Source organism: Parasteatoda tepidariorum, chromosome 6 (assembly GCF_043381705.1).
Source record: "Parasteatoda tepidariorum isolate YZ-2023 chromosome 6, CAS_Ptep_4.0, whole genome shotgun sequence".
Taxonomy (NCBI): domain Eukaryota; kingdom Metazoa; phylum Arthropoda; class Arachnida; order Araneae; family Theridiidae; genus Parasteatoda; species Parasteatoda tepidariorum.
The window spans coordinates 53814873-53837768 of record NC_092209.1 but is presented as its reverse complement, the minus strand read 5'-3'; the positions used below and the strand labels follow the sequence as shown (position 1 = coordinate 53837768).

Here is a 22896-nt window from a genome sequence, read left to right as displayed (position 1 = left end):
TTGATTTAACAACTATCGTTTCAACTCCGTAATTTTGAACTCAATCCAGATGACATGGGAACTCCTGGATCAAGTATCAGGAGAAATTTGCCTTTGCAGTGTGAAATTCGTATCAACCAGCCATCGCTGGGATTCGAACTCAGGTTATCTCATCGGGCGACGAGAGCTTTATCCCCTGAGCCACCACGACTCTGAACTTGCTTACATGCAGTTATTCTAGTTTCTTTTTTTTTTAATAATTTTATTTTCTACGTTTTGAACGTTAGTAAAAGACTAATTAAACTATGCACACTTCCCAGGTTGTGAGGGGCACCTTGATCAGTACAGTAAAAATCCCTCTGTATCTCGCTATATTTAAAAATAAGTTACAGCCACTGTCACTGCTATTTCAGAAAATTTTTACTCAGTGTTGTTCTCCCTGTCATAACTCAAAACAGACCCCTCAACTCAACGACCCCTGATAGTTATTCCTATAGATAGTTATAACGACCCCTGATAGTTATTCCTTTTCAGGAACGAATGTTCTCCTTATATGTCGAAATATGTCGTCAAGTCTACGATTCCAGCAGGACTTCGAAAATATATAGCCTTTTTTTTAATAATTCTGTTATATATGGTAAAAGATAGCCCGATTTAAATTTCTGTTCGACGTATTTAACTTTGATTGATTGATTTGATTTGATTCGTTCATTTACGTCGCACTAGAGCTGCACAATGGGCTATTGGCGACGGTCTGGGAAACATCCCTGAGGATGATCCGAAGACATGCCATCACAATTTTGATCCTCTGCAGAGGGGATGGCACCCCCGCTTCGGCAGCCGGACGACCTGCACGTATTTAACTTTGAATTACTCATATTTGTATAATTTAGAAAATGAGATAAATCAGAACTATATGCAATCGCGGATGAATACTTAAATACTATATCGTAATGGTATTTTCTTAACATGTATATTATCTTTAATTCTGCATCTGCCTGCAGGTTTCAATGCATTTTCTTTTTCATTTTTAAATTTAACTTTTCAAACATCTGTGTATGTTTTCTAAAGTTATCTTTCAAATTGAATTAGATAAAAATTAAAAAAGTAAATTTAACTTATAAATTTTTTCGATTTGACCTTTTATTTTTTATTCTTAACATAATTTTTATTCTTAACATAGTTCACAATTTAATTTTTTTAATTCATTTCAGTAATTTAAAGTTAATGTAAAAAATTAAGAAATTAAATAAATTGAAATAATACATTTTTAAGGAAATTTCCATTTTTGGTTTCTAAATCGAACGGAAATATATAAAATATGCAATTATAATTTTATTATAATTTTTTTAACATTTGTATGTTAAGTTTAAAATAGATTAAATAAGCAAGCAAGCGGCTGTGATTGCAAAAACCACTTAGCAAAAAAAAAAAAAAAAAAAAAAAAAAACCTAAACTGAGATTTTTGCGAGCGACAGCCAACATTTATAGAAACGCGGAACTGCGTCAAAAGCGTAGTGTTTAGGGGGGCGTAGCCTTTAATATAATTCATATAAGAAAACGTTTGTTTTTAGATTTTTAATGTATCTTAACTTAAGAGTTTTTTCCTTTTTTTTTGCACTGCATATTGTTTGCCAAAGACTTTAAACAGTAAACTTATAATTTTTTACAGTCACATACTCTTCTATCTGAAGATGAACAGTATGTTTTATAATGCTTGAATTTCTTATTAAATTTTAAGCAATTGCAAAATTCCGCTTCCCCTTCCAAACTAATATCAATATATTTCTAGACTTCTTGCCTCTATACCGTTAATAGTCTCTTATCCATTTAATATAATGTTTGAGAGACATGAAAATATTTTATTTGGTACTACACAAGACCTAGGCGGAAAACTCGAGCGAAGCTATCCGAAAAACATTTCCGTTGGATGGCGTGTGTTAATGATTTTAAACTGCTTTCATTTTTTTTATTCGAAAAACAATGCTGAATTTCCTTCTGTAGAAAGACAGTAAATTCAGTAATTGAAAATTTAAATGTAGATTAAAAAATTGAAATCTTATTATCTAATTACTTAGAGAATAATTTGAGGTCAAAGATAAACATTTCCACTAATAACTTTAACTTTTAAAAAATATTGCTTTATTTAAATTATTAATTGTGAGGAAATCAAATAAAACTTTCATTATCGCTCTCGAAACACATGAAATTAAATGAAAAACGAATCTAACTAAATGAAATATTTTTATTAAAAATCTGCTTAAAAAGTAAACTGATACAAACATATTTTATTCGAAAGGCAACCAGATAGAAATTATCTTTAGAGAAACGTTAATAATTAAAAGTTTAATTAAAGATTTTTTTTAAAAAAAAACTAAAAACACATCAAAATTATATTATCAAATCGCTTAATATAATTTGTGAGCGCAAATATATATTTCCATTAAAAACTTTTATTTAAAAAATAAAATTAAAAAATAAAATTAAAAAATAATGTATTATTTAATTAAAAAATAATGTTTTACTATTATCAATTGTTCTATAAAATTCAACGTACTATAAAAATTCAACAAAAGCTTTATTATCAGTTTTTAAATACATGAAATCCTAAGAAACAAATTTAATACAGATTACCCAAAAAACGAAACTTTTATTATCTATTGATACGACATAATCTGAGATTACAGATCAACATTTACCTCATCTTAACTATTTTACAAAATGTACTAATATAGATTGTTAGAAAATAATTAAACAGATTAACCCAAAATAAATGAGCAAAAAAAAAACGCACATTTTAGATCACAGCATAAAATTATTTTAATTACGTAATTATGATCACTAATCAAAATTTTTCAACATTTCAGAAAATAATTAAGTATTTTTATCAATTGTTTGAAAACAACATAAATAAAAATAATAATAAAAACATTATAGTCGCTCTAAAAAGACTAAGTATGAACCAAATGAAAAAAAAATCGTAATTAAAAACACATTATTTAATTACTTGACCTATCATGAGATCACAAATCAATATTTAAACTACAAAGAATTTTAATTTTTTCAATTTAAGGATATGACTGTTTTCAATTATGAAATCGACAAAACCCTTATTATCGCTCTTTAAAACACTATTTACTTATTTTTAATAATATAATGAATATGAAAATAAATCAATAATTAAAAGAAAGCACAGTTGTGACAAACATAACACACTTTTTGGATCCGACAACACTACTTCAGTTGAACAAAAAAAACTCAAGATTTTATTATTTAAAATACTTTTTAAAAAGTATATAAAAGTTTAAATCGTTATATATTTTTTAGAGAAAAAAAAATTTCCATAAAAAAATAATATCAGTCTCAGATTTCTTTTTGATCAAAACTTAATTAATGGAATGAAATTTAAAACATACTACTTATAGTTTTAAATATTTATATCAATTGATTTCAAAAACAAATCTAAAATTTACTTACTATTACTCAGGATAAAGCAAAGTTTCTCGTTACTAACAGATAACTAACGGTATTAGCACGGGCTGTACAGAAAATAATACGTTCAAATGCAATGGTATTATTTTAAAAAATAAATTCTATTCTTAAAAATTTCTGTTTAACATGATACCAATTCTTTAATTGGCTAGCGAACCACAAATTCAAAGCATATAAGTTTCGGGTTTTTTCCCTTATTCCCCACGCGCCCTCGCCTAACCGTAACCAAGGGCAAAAAGGCATTGATTATTCTTAAATAAAAGAACTTCTTTAAGTGTTATTTCTGTTGTTGTTTTTTAATGTTATTTACATAGTAAAGAGCGATGAGACATCTGCTATTCTGCATAAAATAAGCAGAGTTTTAAATTTCAGCCCCTTTCACAACTTATGGTTGCTAATAGACATGAGTTGAGCTCAGCCCGAGAACCCTAGACCAGGCTGTCATTCTTTCAGTTTACCAGCTCGTGTTCAAGTTGAAATTTTCGTAAACTTTCTTATTTATTACTCTTCAACGAAACGTATGTTTCAAAATTATACGATACAGTTATTTATGATAATTAGCATTAGTTTTGAAAATTTATTAGCTTTAAATAATCTAAAAATAAGTAATGTGAAATAGCGTATCCTATGTCCTAATATACTCTTTGCCTTTCACATTTTAAGAAATTAGGCCTTTATCTGACATATTGAATCTTGAATTTGAGTGGGCTCGTATTTAAAGTCTTCGGACTCAGGCACTGAATACTAAAAATAAGTCTGAGCACATCTCCAGTAACCATGCAATCGATTAATTGTTTTGAATCGTTTTGGTCATTGGGTTATTCATCAGAGCAACTATATTTCTTTTAACACTCGTAATTCTCGCATTCTTTATTTATTTTCTTTTTTTTAATCTTATACTCTAAAATATAGGAACACATTTTGTAAAAAATGTTTTTCTAGTTTTCAGATATACTATCGGATATTTTCTTTTTTTATTTTTTAAATTAAAAAAAAAGTAGTGCAAAAAGTTATGCGTTTACTTTTTCAATCAGAAATTTCTTCAGTTTTGCATAAACTTTTTTCCTGGGAAAAAATATATTTCCCCACAGACAATTCTGTTGCATTACCTGTATTCATGATCAGCACTTAATAAATCTGTCCGTATATCGACATTTTGAATGCATTGAAGTTGAAAAAGAGAGGTAAATAATTGTGGTTTTACGTAGGGTTTTGAGAAAATAAGGTTTTGGGGGGATAAGGGTTATACAGTGCGCAAAATAAAAAACAGACCCCCATGAATAACTTTTGATCGAATGTTCACATTCTAGGACTCAATCTTAATAGTTCGAGGGTGTGACCTCAAATATTAATTAATAAGTGCAGACGGTATTTTAAGTTAACACGAAAGATCAGACACGAAAATATACTTTCTTTGAAAAAACATACCATATTTTTCTAAAATACGACTTTTTCAAAATTAGATTTCTCCGGAACTATGCGACTAATTTAGCTCAAATTTTACCATTTAAAACTAAATTCTTTAAGATGATGTAAAAATTTGTATAATCTTACAATTCCAATTTTTTTTAACTATTATTAAATAAAATAATAAATATTTACTAAAAATTATAATTTGCATGGAGTTATCTTTAGACAAACGAATTATATAATTGTAGGCAAAAGTTGTTCATTTCGCTTAATAAGTTTTCGGGAAATACGTAAAAAAGTAAAAATAAGACTAAGAGGTCCAAACTTTGAATGGTAAGCATCTATTAATTTTTATTTTTTCCCGTACGAGTATTGAGACAGACATCATTCTAGTACTATAGTAATTTTTCTTATACATACTCTTAATTCTTTGATTTGTCGTCTACCGATCAGATCGTAGTTTCAGATTTTAGGTGGAAATTTCTTTCGTTTTTTTATATGCCTTATTCATCTTCTACTTTTTTTCCATTAAAAAAGTGTTACGCAAATAAAAAAGTTTGTGCATTTTTTTCCAGAAATACTATGCTATAGTGCGTCTTGTTTTATTTCAAATCACTTTTCACCCCATACAATTTCTTTAATTAAAATATTCATTTCACATTTATGTAGCTCAATAAAGTAATTATCTATTTTTCTTATTTTATTCTAGAACATTACAGATAATTTATTTTAAAGTGCACTTTCTTGTTACATGATGTGATAAAAAAATCATTACCTTTCCCCTAATTTTTATATTTTTTTCGATAAATCTAAATTATTTATTTGTTTTTTTTTTTTTTTTGAACAAAGGAAAATATTTTAGATTTTAAAAGTGTCAGTTTGGTTTTCTCCAGTTTTTATTGAATTTTTATATTTAAAAGAATTTAACTTTATGAAAATGTATTACTAAGTTTATTGAGAAATAAATTAAGATAATAAAACATAATTATAATTATTTAAAAGAATTTAATTTCATGCAAATATATTACTAAGTTAACAGATAAAAAAACTGATCAATTTTTGATGATAATAATTTTAAAGAAAACACACAGTCCGAAACACTCATATTTACTTTAAAATTATTATTATTGTCGTCAACATATTAAAACTCTTGGGAACGCACCTCTGCTATATGAATTACAATAAAAATATTTGTTTTTATCATAAGATTTTTTTTATATTTCTTTAAAAATAAAAATAACCCTTAACTAAACTTTGAATATAGTTATTGTAAGATAGCTAGAAATTTCGTCGTATTATTAAGACAAATTTCATTCCAATGAGGTAATACCAATACAATATACCAATTTAGTAACTTTTTCGAAATTCCTCTTGACCATCGCAATTATCAGTTTTTTATTAATTTATATTAAAATAATTTAAATTTTAATTATATAAATTAAAATAAAATGACTGATTATAAATGTCCCAATGTCTCTTCATAGTGTTCTTGTCTTCTATTATAATTTTAAAATATTTGTGCTAAGTCTAAGATAGGGCGCATTTATAAATCTTGAAGAAGGGCACACCTAAGTTTATGCCTGCCATTGGCCAGCTTGTTATGGAAATGAAAATCGTGCAACATCTTTTTGCTTTTGTGAAATTGCAAAAAGACAATTATCATTTTTAATAATTAAATAAAGTGGTCGGAAGTGTGATATACATTAGTAATTCACTGTGAATTAAAAGAGCTTAAGTGTACGAAAGATCTAAGAGATATTTTAATAAATGTAGGTAAGTGACGCTTCTTTCTTTTCTTTTGTCTCTCTCTTTTTATTTCTATGATTTATGCGTTTTCAGTATGTTTGTGAAGATAATAAAACACATTTTTCAGGTATATCAGTTGTGTCCTTTTAAAAAGAAGATTTAATTTTCTAAAATATTTACATTTGTCAACGAAATCATAAATAATTCCTCCTCACATTAAACATAAAATCCAGTAAAAATAGTTGAAAAACGAAACTTCTCCATAACATTGGTAAACCACAAATCATCACTTAGTTTATAAATTCTTGACTTGAAGAAATATTTTTCATTCAAATTGCCGTCTTTGTCAGACATCAGTTGTAGACCTTCTTGGAATTGCTCGCTCACTTTTTCCAAGTTAAAGACATCAAAACCTTTCTGAGCAACGTGGATGGGGCGACACAATTTAGCTGAAACTTTTTCTCCCTTCCTGTACAAGAATCCTGATGATTTCGGTGGTAAATCTGCTCCGAAAGGAAACTTTGTTGTTTTTCCATATTGTAAAATACTTTTAGGTATTTCCCTCATCGCTTTATTTCCATTCCTTTTAATCAAGTCATCCATCACTAGGGATATTCCATTTTCATTTAATTTAGCCACGCCTATGACATCTGTTTTGGTTATTAGAAATCCCAAGATAAATATTGGATAACACTTGCCATATCTCTGTTGAACCTAAAACAAAAAGGTGTACTTCATATTAGCATGTAAAATATAGGAAACTAAAAGGTACACTTCTATGAAGAAAAAAAAACTAAATAAATTAAACTAATTATTTTTACTGTGTGAATCATTTATTAGTGTGTTAGATATTTATAGAGTTCCTGTTCTAATATAGTTCGACAAGCAGTTTCAAGATCATCCATACTAGGGTAGTGGAAGAAGAAGATAACAAAATTGGTTACCACACTTGGCGAAGTTTCACTTTTGAATTTCGATTTTTCCTCTGCATGTTAACTTTTCGTAGCTCTTTCGCCAAGGAAAATGAAAAAGCCGCAGTTTTAGTGCCTTACACTTGAAGCAAAGCTATAATTTTAAACTGCTTATGCCGTCTTGCTATAAAGAATTATCAGGGCTTTAGAAAAGACAAATAACTAAAATATTTTAAAAGTTACTGAACTTTTTTTTAATCGCCAATCTTGTCATATTTCTTTCATCTAGTTGAAAATTATAAAAATCAATGCCTTATTCCCCCATTTCTACAAATTTTTATGAGCCCAGATAATGCAGCATCGAACTAAGTTTCTAAATATTAAAAAAATAGACTATAAATGCTTTTCAAAACTGGGGCTTTTCTCCATATTAACGTTTTGCGCTAATTTGAGAATAACTTAAATGGGCAAAACTTTTCCTAACGGTTATGAGTAACAGTTGCAAACTCAGATCAATTATGAAAATAGCATATTATTCACAAAAAAGCATCATTTAATGCGACTACACATCCTTCGAAAAACAGCCTTAACTGTATCAAACTATGTTATATTTCTTTCTTTCTTTTTACTCATGAAAGTTGGGTACTTTAATGATTAACTGATTCAACTCCTTTAATATAAATAGTATATAACTTTGTTTTTAGCTCTTTTGAAAAAATTTCCATCATAAACATATTGTATGTTTTTTTTTTTTTTTTTTTTTTTTTTTTTTTTTTTTTAGCTTACTTTACTCTGTAGAGTTTGGACAGTTTAGTTTTATAAATTCTCTTCAAATTTGATATTCAAATAAACATGTAAAGTCAATACTTTACATGTTTATGCTTTACCGTTGTTTTAATGATCCATAAATTTTGTGTCAAACACTATTTATTTTTTAAGGCGGTTCTGAAACTAAATCAGTTGAATTATTTCACAAATAGTTGAATTATTTTTAAACTAGTTGAATTATTTCACAAATTTAAAACTAATTTATAAAAATATTATGGCACAAAAAATAACTTTCAAAAATTATTTATTTCTTTTTCCACATTGAATTGAATACTAATAAAAAAATAGTAACATTGAAGCAAAAATTTCAAATAAAAGTATTTGCGTTATTTTGATCTATACATAACAGTTTATGCACATTTAAAAAACAGCGCACACTATTAAAGAGACAACAATGAAAAATATGTTGTTTTTTTTAAATAATGCATTTTTTGAACAGTATGTTTTCAGGTATACTATTGAACCGTTCTACTTCACATTTTTTTTCCATCTTGATGGGGGGGGGGGGGGGNGGGGGGGGGGGGGGGGAAACGCAGTATAACTATTTTCCTAGTTTTGGATCACAAAATTATGTAAATAACTTAATATTACAGTTTCAGTTACTTAGCATAGATTATTTTCAATACATTAATGAATACATATAGATAAAATTGCAGATATTACTTACGTCGTTTGAAAAATAATATTTTTTCATTGCATCAGCATTTGCAGAATAGCCAGCTAAACTACACATATTTTCACGAGGCTGAAAATAATTCGCAACATCTGCAAAAATAGATAATAGTTTAATAAATTATTTGGAGATATAGCACGATGCTTAAAGAATTAACATCATCAATAGCATTTTAACGTTGAAAAAAATTGAATTTTTTAAACTCATAGCATTCATATTTTGCTTTTCATCAAAAATGAATCAGGCATCAATTAACCAACTTTGAGAACAAGATTTTAATCACGTGTTTAATTAAATTATTATAAACTTACTGAATAACCATTCTTCGAACGAAGTAAAAAAAAAAAGAGCAAGTAATCAATAAATCGATATTAATTAACATGCACAAAATTCAGAAGTATAAACCAACATAGTTAATAAAGCTTAAATAATTCTCTTTTTCCCCTTTTTGGTGATTTACTATACGTTCTTAGATTGCGTTTTTAAAGTTGAGAACTTGCGTTTTTAGAACTCATCAAAATAAAGGGAACCATACACAGTATCATATTTTAAAGCTAGATGAACAAATATAACTACTAGTAAAAAATCATATTACTTAGTCCACATAACATCATTTGGCCTTAAAAAGAACTGACTATTGCTTTTTTCTTTTTAAATCTCATAAATTTTTGTTATTTGTATGCATATAATTTAGTTAACATTAGAATGATATTGGATAATTCTGCCACGCAACTGTACAAACTTGACCTTAGGATGAACGCTTCACAAAACCGATTAGTTTTAGAAATAATTATATAGATTTGATTGCAATATCTGTCTGCATATATTTCTTTATCAATAGCTAGAAATTAATTTCTAATTTTAATCCACCGTCAAGCGAATGGGAAACGCAGGCTATTCCTGTAAACTCAGCCAGAGTTCCCTTTGCATAGCTTAAATAGAAACTTTAAAGTAAAGCTGATGCGAACTGTTCATCGTTCAATGATTTTTATTTAGGGAATTCATATTTTCAAAAAACAATGCAATCCTATTAACCCAACAATTCACTCAGCGTTATAAAATATATAAATTTTAAGTTAGATATCGATATAGTAAGCTTACCAGTTTCAAACCATGATCGAATAAGCTTTATTTTATTTAGAACCCTTAGTTTTTCAAACGTAATGCTCCTCAGTTTTTCTGAATCATTTGGTGATATAAACCATGCTGTGAATAAGGGTGGGACATCTTCCCATTCATTAAATCTCTTTTGTAAGTAACTGACATGCAGACCATCTTCTCTGATAAGAGCCTGAAACAAATAAAAAAAATATCAAATAGTTAGCAAACAGTTGTTTATATTCAGTAAATGAATCTGGAAGTATGAAACATTCGATTTGTAGGCAAATGACTGTTAAATGAGAGCAATTAAAATGGAAATGAAGATCGGTATCGATTCGGATTTATTTGGAATTGTTTTGGTTACTTAGTACCAGCTCTAGAGGGCTCTCACTGATTCATCGGATCTGGCACGACTCAAAGAAATAAGATAATGACATAGCTAGGCATATAGTTCAGTTCATGAACGGACAAACAAAGGACTATAAGAGGAAGAAAAACGACAATAAAGGTTGCTCCCCGGTCACACCAGTTTGATATATATGAATGGTAATAAATGGAAAAAAAGACTACGTACAATAATTACAATACTTCTTGAATAGTATACCATCAGATAAGAAAAAGGCTATCAATGGGTTGTGAGTAATTTACTATAAAGCTTTACTTTTCAAATTATTGCCATAATTTTTTATAGTGATTTCTTGCTTTTTGAATATAAGATTAACAAACACTAAGTTGGTATTTAAATTCAGATATTTCTGCTTCCAATACGTTTAAAAAGGAAAATAACACTATAGTGATAATTAAGGTGATTATTGAAGTTTAAATATAGATTAGGGGTGCACAACCTTTTTGAGTGAAGGGCCACTTGCACAGCAGGTTGGCTAACGAAGGGCCGCAGATGTCTTTAGACATGTTAATGACAAATATAGTAATATTTATTTAAACATTAGCGTTCCATTTTTTTTATCAATAAACTTAGTAATATCAATAACTTAGTAGTGTTCCATTATTAGATTTCATTCAAAAATAAAAAAACTTATACTTTTTTTTCTACAAAAAAAAAAACTTGCTACTTTTATCATATGAACAATAGATTTATCAAAATAAATAAACATTGAAGAAAAGAAATGTTTTTTTTTATCATATCATGCAATACGAAAATTCATTTTAGAATTAAATTTTAATAAATAAAATAAAAACTGCAATGCCCTCAGAATGAAAGTAGGAAAAAGTTTAGTCATAATTAAGGAATATAAATTCAAATTAAATATTGTAATTGAAGAAAATTTATAGGTTTTAAACAAAAGCCTAAAATAAAAACAAAACTGTGATAGATCAAAATAAAATTCAATGCTTATTTTGTAATGTACTTTATTATTTTATTTTATTAATTATTTGATTTTTTAATATCGTAAACAGTTTCCCTTTTTTTTATCGAAAAAGATCACTTAAGCAACAAAAAATTGAAATCTAAACTACAAACAGTGAGCAGTTTAAAAATTCACGTTTTCCGTCATTTTATGAATTTCTTAAGTTGCAATAACATTGCATTTAAATTAGGGAGGGATGTAACAAGTATTTGGCCCTTCTGTGAAAAATCCAGTTGGTTGAATGATCAGTCAAATATTCGGCAGAATATTTTTTAGAAATGTATTTTTCCAAGTTTATTTTATTTTTGAATTTTTATGGATATTACTTTTTTTTAAAAAAAAAATTATAATCAGACAAGTCTATTTTGTCATTTTTTCGATACTTTGAGAATTGAGTTTATTACCGCTCTTTCCCTGTACTGTAATATAAATAACCAGTAACATAGAAAAGTGTGATATTCAGTATTAAAGTTTTGTTTCAGGAACTAAGGAAAATTTGTTTTTTCTGTTTTTCTTTTTTTAGGCATTTTTATTATGGCTCAGCATTTTTTTTATAAATAAAGTTACTAATAAAATTTATTTTATAGCAATTTTTTTTCTTCTAAAATTATGGCAATGAGAAAAATTTAAATTGAGATTTTTGGCATAAGATCTTCATTTAAAAAATTAAGAACGCTTTTTTTCTATCTTTTTATTTTCTTCAAATAAAAAAAAAAACCATTTTAGACGTTTTCATTATAACGTAGTAATTTTTAATAGCATTTCTGTTGACTTAATTCCTTTTTCTTGGCTTTTTCTGGTAATTGAAAAACTGAGATGCTCAGCTTTAAAAAATTTTTTCAAAAATTAAGATTGATTTTTATGTTCTCTGTTTCGCTTTTCGATATTTTCAAAAACGTTCTTGATTGGCCTTATTTTTTAGAGTTAATTTATGAAAACGTTTTTCCAGGAAATATTATTCTGAGCATTGAAATTTTAGTTTCAGTGTTGCTATGCTGCTAAAAGATTTTGCTATTTGGCCCCAAGTGTACGGCGTTCAGTCGACTTTTTCTTCTTTTTTTGCCGAATATTTGATTTTTGATCAAATCACAATTCATTACCACATTCGACCAAATCATATTCGTTGCGGAAATAAAAACGAAGGAAAAATAACTAGGATTTAAGATAAAACTGTACCGAAATACCGTATCAAAAAGGGATTATTTAATTGCGCGATTAATAATCACGTGTCGTAATAACATCATAGTCAAATAACGGGATCGTCAAAATCATTTGGAAAAGTATAGAAATAATTGGGGAAAATATATTTATGCTGAACTCAGCACGAATAAAGCGTGCCAAATTCATGATTTAAAATTTGTATGTCGTAATAGAACAATTGAAATTTTTTATAATACGAGAGAACGCATAGCAATAACTGACGGAAAAAAATTTTGAAAAAAAAAGAAAAAATTGCAGGATAAAAAGTCACTTAGATTTAAGATGAAATCGTCACAAATAAAGTGCACAAAAAGTGATTAAATTTGCGATCTGAAATTCGCGTCGTAATAAAAATTCAGCATTTTCGAAAACACGTAGAAAAGCGGAAATAACTGTTTAAAAAAAATCATTTATATTTACGATAAAATCGGCTTAAAGAAAGCGCGTTAACCGTACATTTACTAAAGAATATGTTAAAATTGATTGTGTCAAAACGTGATGACTTAAAAGTGCGATTAAAAATTGCCATTTTTAAAATTTTTTTATTGTGTTTAGAAGCTCTCGCGGGCCGCACTTCAGTAGTCGAAGGGCCGTATTTGGCCCGGAGGCCGCAGGTTGTGCACCCCTAATATAGATACTATATTTCAGTGGTTAAAAAAAGTTATAACAGGATAGTTAACACTAAGATCAGTGTCCTAATTTCTTTCAAGCTATACATAGTGAGCCGTAATGGCTCAGGGGATAGAGCGTACGCCCTCCAATGAGGTGAACCGGGTTCAAATCCCGGCGATGGCTGGTCGATACGAATCCGCATCCGACTTGCACCGACTTCAGTGCTGACTTCAAATATCCTCAGTGGTAGACGGATCATGGGTTAGAGTGCCCTTGCCGTCAGGCTAACCATGAGAGATTCTCGAGGTCTCCCATTCCATGTAACGCAAATGCGGGTTAGTTCCATCAAAAAGTCCTCCACGAAGGCAAATTTCTCAATATACTAGATCCAGAAGTTCCCTTGTCTTCTGGATTGGGTTTAAAATTATAAGGCTAGGGAGTTGAACATTAGTAGTCGTAAACTCAAAAATTGGGTCGGCTGTTCAACGACGGTTGTAAAAGAACAACACATAGTTGGCAACGGATATTTATATTGCTACAGTTTAAATGTAGATTCGTTTTTGTAGAAAAATGAGTGAACATCGGCCATTGTTGGAGTTTAAATTTAGATTTTTTATTTTCAATTGCTAAAAATGAGAGAACTCTAAAACCATTGTTAGAGGTAAAATTTAGTTTTTTTTTTAATTGTTAAAAAATCAAATCTTTTTGATAACGTTTTAGTGAGATTATGTTGCTTAACTTCAGTAATTTATCTTGCTACGAGAGGGAGTTTTCATCTTATCATAATGAATACATTTACTTAATACGCCAGAAATTTTAATACGTTATTTTATACACTTGAAAGTTGATGCTCAGAATAAATATGAAAATCTCCGAGAAGAGGTGGGGAAAGAGGAAGAGATGGGACCCTACCGGCAGGTTGAGCCCTAAAATTTGAAAGTTGAACCAGCAGGCCAAAAAAGACAAAATAGAACCTAAAAGAGTTCCTAACACCATAATTAATTTATAAAATGTATTTTACGTATTTCACGGTGAAATATGAATATATTGGCAAATTTTGTGAAAAACGATATTAATTATTAAATTCAGTAAGCAATAGACAGCCAAAACAGTAATATATATATTTATATATATTGGCTCAAATGTGTTAAAATTGATGCTAGAACCTTCTAATTCCACTTTCTAGGAGTTATTTAAGTTGTAATATCAAAAATGCATTCTTTATTTTAGCGCTATACACATTCTTAAGAAAGAATAAGGAGTAAAACTAATTTGCTAGACATTCTGCAGGTATTAATAAGTATGATTATCCTTAATATAATGCAATTTTAGTAATTTCCATGAAAAACATAAACAAAGCATCATACCTCTGGTGTGATATCAAATTTGTACATGGTAGCTGCCATAATAACAATGTAGTCAAACTCGGCTGCCAAGTCAAGCCATGGTTGAATTTCCTTTTTACGCATATGAGAGTTTTGAATGATAATAGTCGACTTTTTTGAGCGACATGCTTCTAAGACCCTGAAAAATGTTTAAAAAAAGTATTATTAATAGATAGATTTTACTTTTCAAAGTATATCTGTTCTGAATGCCAGCTGAAAACTGAAGAATAGCGGTATGAAACAATAACATCTTTAAGTTCAAACATATTTTCATCATTATTAAACTAAAGAATGAAACGCAATGAATAATTATAAGAAAAATATTTTTTTACATGGTATTATTTTGGAAAAATTATCGTTCTAAATTAGTGTTTTTGTTTCATTCAAATAGTTAAAAAGAAATAGTAAAATATGCGAAAAGGTTTAATAATTAATATTAAAGCTTACGGCTTCCCCCCTGACTAAACTATTGGGATTTGAGGGGCAATATTTTTCAAACTGAGGCTACTCCTCTCTCACCCGTATTTTAAGAGTAAAAAATTCCGTTGAAAGAGAGAAAGTTCATTTTTGTGTCTGATTTCGAAACTTAAAAAACAATTCTCTTTACTTAGTAATTTGGCCTACCCTTTGAACCATTTGTGCGAAATAATCATATCACTAATTCAAAATCTAGTTTTTATTTTTTAAAAAAGACTGTGTTTTTTTTTTTTTTTTTTTTTTTTAAGACAAAATTCAAAACCTTCTTGAAATAGGTTCGATAATTCACGAGGCATTGGAATGTAAAATTATAAAACTGAATAAATAAATCAGAGACCCAGAGCTGAAGCTAGTTCATTTTATCCTTCAAACATTCTAGGGGTCTTCCGCATTGTAACTGCATATTAGCCAACTATTCCTCGAATTAAATATAACATTTATAATAATTTAAATTTAAGAGAATTTATGATTGAACAAATAACTGAACTGCGAATTAAATTTGTATTTTTTGAGCAATTAAGCTCTTATTTATAAAAATTTTTTTAATTAAAATCTGAAACTCAAAGGTGTGCATATTTTATATACATTGTAATAGTAAAATTGCCGGAGTGTTAGATTATTATCTGGAGTGGAGCATCGAAAATGTTTCTTTTCCGGGTTTAAGTTAATTTTGTATATATATTTTTATGCATTAAGGTTATTTTTGCTTATAGCACAGAAAAAGAATCGATGGGAACTATGTTTATTCATGAAGACTATTTAGTGATCATAACATAAAAGATGATCGCTTTATGTAAACCTTTGGTGGAAAGTGTATATATCTAAAAGGTAGTTTCAAAAGTACAGTCCCTGGCCAATTTATTCGGCGCACTATAAGATTCTAGGTAAAATCTTAATTATCAAGTGATACTATACAGCTTTATTGTTGTTATGTGACTGAAACCGGTTTGCACTTGTTTACGCTAGCGTATTAATTGGTTAAATTAGACGATATATTATATAAATATAGAATATTTATTACATCAAGCATTATATGAGTGCATTATAATAATTAGATCAAATTATTAGAAGCACTGTTGTTTTTTAATAATGATATGATTTGCACAAGTTTATATGCAATACTTTTATAATTAAACAAATATGTAATGGGTTTTTATTCAGGAGATTTTTTATATACTTATAAATTCCTGGACCCATTTTGATGTTTAATAACTCATAAAATAATGAAGATATAAGCAAACTTATGGCATTTATTGATGGAATAACTCATATATTTTCCTTTTCAGGTTTGAATATCTTTACTTTTGTAAATATCGTCAGCGTGTGTGGTTAATTTCAGATAATTTCATTTTCCAGTCTAAATATCTGTACTTTTGCTTATTAATTGCATTTTTCTCTCTTTTGTTTTTGGCAACTATTGCAATGTTATGTTTACTTTTGATGTGTTTGTTCGATGTATACTTTTCTATGTGATGTTTTATTCGAGCGGATATTAAGGAGAATGCATACACCACAAGAGAAAGCAGAGATTTTAGGGTGGTTCATAGAAACGAAATCGATAGTGCAAGCACAGAGAAATTACAGAAGAATTTACCGAAAAGATCAATCCTCACGAAGGGGGCACACGTGGAAGTTCATTGACAAGGGTCATGAAACTTTTTGAGTCTATCTAACCACTTATGTTATTAGTTTTAATCTATCTTTATTATTTTATGAGTTATTAAACATGAAAATGGGTCCGGGACTTTATAAACACCCTGTACTTCCTATTTGTATTTATTTTTAAATTATTACATTATTAACCAATTGATACAGGAGCGCAAACAAACGCAAATAGGTTTCATCCGAGTAAAAACAATACAGCTGTATAGAATCACCTGATAATTACAGTAGGGAACCGATTATCCGGACCATCGCTATTCCGGATAACTGATTTTTCCGTGAATCGCTACAAAAAGCCGTTTTTTTATTGTTAAACCCAACTAAAAAATATATATGTTTGGAAATAATCTCAAAAAGAAGAAAAAACGATGCACTAATGATTATTTCCAAAATGATGGTAAGGTAAACATCTTTCAAAAAAGAAAGAAAAATCCCAAAATCTTATGAGGAAAAATTTTTTTTTTTTTTTTTAAATGGCGGGAAAATTTATTGAATTTCGTTCCGGTTTTCCGGTTTTCTGATATCCGGATAACGAATTCTGTACTGTATAATTTTACATAGAGTGCGTCTAATAGTATGGCAAGAGACTGAATATTTGGATTTTGTAACTCGGCGTTGTTGTGCTGATATTTAAGTTGGATAAACAGTACAAAAAAAGAGAGATACTTACGCTTTTGTACAATCTTGTCTTGTTTGCTCTAAGGTTTCATGCTTGAGATTAGAAGAGTCATCCTTAGTTTCATAGTTTTCTGTTAATTTTACCATACAGCAGAAAGGAGATGCTGGATATGTTTCCCGCAACATATTGCTGAGCTTCGTTTTCTTTGTGTAAGGTGGTCCTCGTATGATGAACATAACACGTCCATCGTTTTTAATGACAGAAATTGTCTCGCTATTGATCAAAAATGGAAAGTTGAATATCTTTTTCGGATCTTCTGTAGTATCAAGAGAGAATCTCTTAAAAGGCAAAATGGTTGTGTTCTTACTTACTTCTCTAGTGTTTTTATCTTTTATCACCATATTCTATAAAATAAAAGTAAAATTAATTTGACAAATGCACTGACCTTCAAATGTATCGATTTTCTTCATAATTACCGGGCAGATTTTAACCTTTTCAAAGGTAAGTAAACTTACCACCAATTTATGAAGTTACTCATGGCGAACTTTTTTACCACTTTTAATTTAGGTTTCCATTTGTTCCTAACTTCAGCTTTCTTGAAGTGTGTTTGAATAAAATTGGTAGTTTAAGAGAACGTATAAAAGTATAATTTTGTAGCATTTACAAAATTTATTTTATAAGTAACGAAAAATAAAAGTCTGATAACTGATATATAACTGATAACTATAAACTGATGTATTGTCGTTTTACTTCCACTACTCCCACTCCCTACGTTGCAGAGAAGTGGGACACTTAGTATTCCCTGGAGGGAATTTTTAAAAAATCCTGGAGGGGAATATGATATTAAATTGTAGTTGTTGTTGTAGTTGTAGTTAATTTACGTCGCACTAGAGCTGCACAATGGGCTATTGGCGACGGTCTGGGAAACATCCCGGAGGATGATCCGAAGATATGCCATCACAATTTTGATCCTCTGCGGAGGGGATGGCACCCCCGCTTCGGTAGCTCAACGACCTGCACGCGAAGTCGAGCACTTTACGGTAGCACAGTTTAACGAGGACCAATACCGCACACCCTCGGTTCCTACGCAGACTGATCCAAGTGGTCACCCATCCGCACACTGACCGCAGCCAGTGATGCTTGACTTCGGTGATCTGCTGGGAAACGTGTCTTAACCATCAGAGTCCACTGCGGGACGATATTAAATTGTATAAATACTGTAGCTTGTAGGGAGAAACTCTTTGCTGATTTGAAATCAGCCTCCGAAAATTTTTGATATGCATTCAAATATCTCCTGTAGCATAAATCGAAAACAAAAAGAGTTCCTCGATGTTATTATTATTTTATAACCAAGAATCAATTTTGTTATTTTGAATATCATTTCGAATGCTGAAATTGGGAGCAATTGAACGCTGAAATTGTATATAAATTGGTTTCGTTGAAATAACCAAGTATTTTTAATCCCTCAACAGTCGATTATTATGGAATGATGTGAAAAGTAGTACTGTTTGGAAAAATTAAAAAAGTTATAACAAACGCTTTCTGAAGTTGCTGGAAATTATAAAAAGTTTAATTTCACTTAAATAGACCAGTTTTAACATCGAAATATATTTTCTCTATTGTTAAGTAATGAGATTGATATCACAATGAGTTGTTAAAATAGTGAGTAAATTATTTACAAAATGTAAATTTATACATCGAGTTTAATCATATACATGAGCAGAAGTTAAGCTAAACTATGTACAAAATATTTACAGAATATATACAAGGAATATAATACAAAATTAAGGTCAAGTATAAAACTAGGGGTACAAAAAGAGAATTTATTAAGATATAGGCTTTTATGTATTTGTTGTAATTATTATTATGTAGAAGTGGTCAAACTCATTTATAATTATTATTGTAATTCAAAAAGTTTAATGGAACAACATGAGCTTCGCTACCACTTTGAATATAAAAATAAATTCTTTCGGAATAACCAAAATAGTTGGCAGCTGTGTACGTAATTATAGAAAAATTACCTAAATAATGAAGAATACTAAACTTAACAAATAACTTAAATTTCGTTACCATTAATATTTTTTTACAAAGTGGAACAATTTAGCATCTTTGTACGATGTTTAAATTAAGTAAGTGTTTTGTTGTATTAGCTACCTTAATTAAATTTTTCTAAAAAAATCATTTACGTTTAAAAGTTACAGATTATTTTGTGATTCATCAGATGATTTATGATTGCAATTCCGTATTAGAAACCTTTTATTACTAATATATCATGGCAATTAGGTATTTTTAGCTTATCCAAAATAAACACTAATAATAAAATACAGATGCTGCAAATTTTTTGTCTTGTTTAGAAAAACAGGAAAAAATCTGTCTTTTCTGCGTAAATGAATGGTCAGTAATTTTTATCCTTTCTAGTGAAATTGATTATATTTACAGGGGAAAAAACTTGTAAAAATTAACAACAGTAAGCAGAAATTATAAATTACTTTTAGCTAAAACTTAATACCGTGTCTGATAGATTACTAGAGATTAAATATTTGTTTAAATTATGGTATATGAAGTGACTGATTAAATAATTTTAAATCAATTTTATTGAATCAAGATTTAAATATTGTCATAAATCTTGCTGTTTAGTATTATAAGAACAGAAATCCCTAACAGCGATTTTCGAATAGAAATAATTTTTTTAAAAAAGATTATAAATGTTGAGCTGGTCAAAATAAAATAAAAAGAATTGAAGTAAAAAGCGTAGATTTTGCTAACACTTTAAAAAAAAAACTTAATTCAAAATACTTAAAAGATAATTCAAAATTCTTGATTTAGCTAAATTCTTGAAGGAAAAATTTTTTTAACTCATAAACAAGCATTAATAAATATATTTTGCTTCCTCTAAAAAAAAATCTATCAAAAAAAAAAAAAAAAAGAATAAAAGTTAGCAGCTATGCAACGCCTTTATAAAAATCACAAATTTCCTAACCAAATATAAGTAATCAATTTTTTATTTTAATAAGGTTGATAAGAAGATCGTATTGCTCTTAGAAGAATGTAATTAAGGAAATAATGTTCTGACCACTTTTCCAATTTTAAGACTATGAAAGTGGTCTCTTAACTTTTTATTTATCAAAGAAACTTAAAAGTACAATTTTCATACTTTCAAAGCTAACAGCTGGTTATAAGTTATTTTATTTTGAATTTTATTTCATTTGCATTAAAATAATAACCAAAATATTTACTTTAGGGTGTTAAATTTGCGACTTGGTATGAAGTTAATATAGTCTACAAATCGTAAAATAGTCACTTAGTATTATAATAATTCCCTATTATTTTTGTTGTGTGCGTCCTGCTTACATCAAGTAATAAAGTTATTTCGTCAAACAATTAAGAATTTAATCCATAAAGGGCCCACGTTTCCTTTAACTTTTTCAAAAAAGATGAAAACTGGTGACCCAATTATCTTGAAATTTATTTTGGTAAGGAAAAAAAAAAATAAACAAAACATTCGCGTTCTATTATATATTTGTAATATAACTATTTTATATTATAATCGACGTAGAACATTGATCCATGTACCACTCAGGATATTTTACGAAATTGGGTCACCTCATTGGGAGGCAAATGAGGAGGCATCCCCTGAGTCACCGCGGCTCATAATATGAGTAGTACCTACATATTCATCCAAAATTAAGTGAACCCGATGTTATTATTATTATTATCATAATTTATCTGGGTGCCTTAGGATATTTACGCCCATTTTTCATTCATTGTGAAGTTTTAACTTCAAGGTCGTACTTTTTGGTAACGAGAAAGCAAAGCGGAAGGAAAAGAAGAACTAAATATTTTGTATTCTAGGTTAAGATGCATCGATACAAAAATAAGCAGACATTGGTCAAACATGAGATTTTGAAACTAAAATGGTAGCCAATATCAAGGGCGCCGGCAGCGGGGTGCACTTGCACCCCCCTGGCTTTTTTTTAAAAAAAAACAATACAGAAAAACAATTTTGTTATAAAAAATTTTTTATTAAAAATATTTTTATTCAAAAACAAATAATTAAGTAATTATTGATTCACAACAGTTAAAAAATTGTTTAATCAAACAAGAATTGTAATCGTCTTGTTTGCTGTCCAAATCTGTTTATAACTTTTTCAATGAATTCTGAATCATCTTTAATTCTTTTTTATGCACACCGAGCATGCACAAACTTGGCAGATATCTAAGCTATATTTTTAAATTTCATTTAATAAAATATAAATAATATTATATTTTCTATTAGTTATTTAGTTTAACAAAGGTGTATAACACAAACTGACTTCTCACAACTGTAAAACTTCATCAACACAATAAATATCAATTTTAAGCGTGCACAAACACGTTAGTATACGAAACTACTGTTTGTAGTTATTAGTGTTTCAATGCCAGCGCCAACAATACGGTTTATCGTGGCAAAATTTGCAAGCACTAGAAATTCGTACTTTTTTTTTTAAAAATATGTTAACAATGAAGTAATGTATCTTAAAAAATATTAACAGATGGAAGAATATGTAATAACAAAACAAAATGTAATAACAGAATATTTTAAATTTTTTTTTGAGGGGGGGGGTAGTTTGTTAGAGGGTTGCACCCCCTTTTATATTATTCTGCCTGCACCCTTGGCCAATATTATAATTATCTAAGGTCTTTATGTTAACCAACACAATCTATTACACACTAACGTAATGATTAACTTAATAGAAGAAAAAAAATTTTACTTACGAAAAGATATGTTTTAAAAGCAAATCACGTACTTTAACACCAGCGTAGATAATTTCGTCGAGGAAATATATAAGTCACGCATTGTTCCGGGCATATTTATATAGGCTATATAAGTTTCTGAATGAAGTAAAATGACGTAATAGATTCATAAGTTTCAGTTTCCAATATTAGGAAGCTCACGCTGTAGGATGAATGCCCTTCACTCGATTTGATAATATTTTTTTATTTTATTATTCTGTTCCGGGAAATGTTGTTGCAAGAAACATTAAATTTATAATTGAAAGCCATTTGTTTCACCCTTTTGAATGCTGCAAATAATAAAATTGTGTGATTCAAATGGTTGCTATATATTTTTTGATGCTCCTTGATTAAAAGCCCATATAAAGTGGATTGTAATAAAAATGTGATAAGAAGTCACTTTAATTTTATTATAAAAAGACCTCATAAATTCCTATTTTTATTTATTTATTTTAATACGGGTATTCCCCGTATTATTTTTATTACGGGGAATTCCCCACATTATTTTTAATGCGGGGGAATTATAATAATTGGAAAAATTATTATTTACTATTTTTTATTTCTGAAATGCAAAGAATATATTGTGTTAACCTAAAATTTTTGTTAAACTTGTGAAATTATATTTAATTCTTCATTAAATGTTTTGCTAACTACGGAG

The 22896-nt window shown here is 28.6% G+C and overlaps 1 protein-coding gene across 2 annotated transcripts; it reads right to left on the bottom strand.

The window, feature by feature from the left end:
- Positions 1 to 6746: 6746 nt before the first annotated feature.
- Positions 6747 to 22347, bottom strand: LOC107441103 (uncharacterized). 2 transcript variants are annotated; one of them, XM_016054255.4, is made up of 6 exons: positions 22221 to 22347; positions 17517 to 17869; positions 14690 to 14846; positions 10141 to 10330; positions 9034 to 9131; positions 6747 to 7341 (listed from the first exon to the last, which is right to left on the bottom strand). In XM_016054255.4, exons 2-6 carry the CDS (start codon positions 17864 to 17866, stop codon positions 6844 to 6846), a joined length of 1293 nt encoding a protein of 430 aa, XP_015909741.1. In that variant the 5' UTR covers positions 17867 to 17869; positions 22221 to 22347; the 3' UTR covers positions 6747 to 6843. The 2 variants fall into 2 exon arrangements, with proteins under 2 accessions (XP_015909741.1, XP_042897388.1); XM_043041454.2 differs by lacking the exon at positions 22221 to 22347 and having other exon boundaries at positions 17517 to 20064.
- Positions 22348 to 22896: the final 549 nt, after the last annotated feature.

What these genes read in the sequence shown, in the direction of transcription:
- LOC107441103 (XM_016054255.4), bottom strand. Translation starts at nt 17,866, where the DNA reads ATGGTGATAAAAGATAAAAACACTAGAGAAGTAAGTAAGAACACAACC. An exon ending in AGACAAGATTGTACAAAAGC is followed by an intron (nt 14,847 to 17,516) that starts GTAAGTATCTCT and finishes AACATTTTTCAG; the next exon opens with GGTCTTAGAAGCATGTCGCT. An exon ending in AATATTATTTTTCAAACGAC is followed by an intron (nt 7,342 to 9,033) that starts GTAAGTAATATC and finishes TTTTTGTTTTAG; the next exon opens with GTTCAACAGAGATATGGCAA.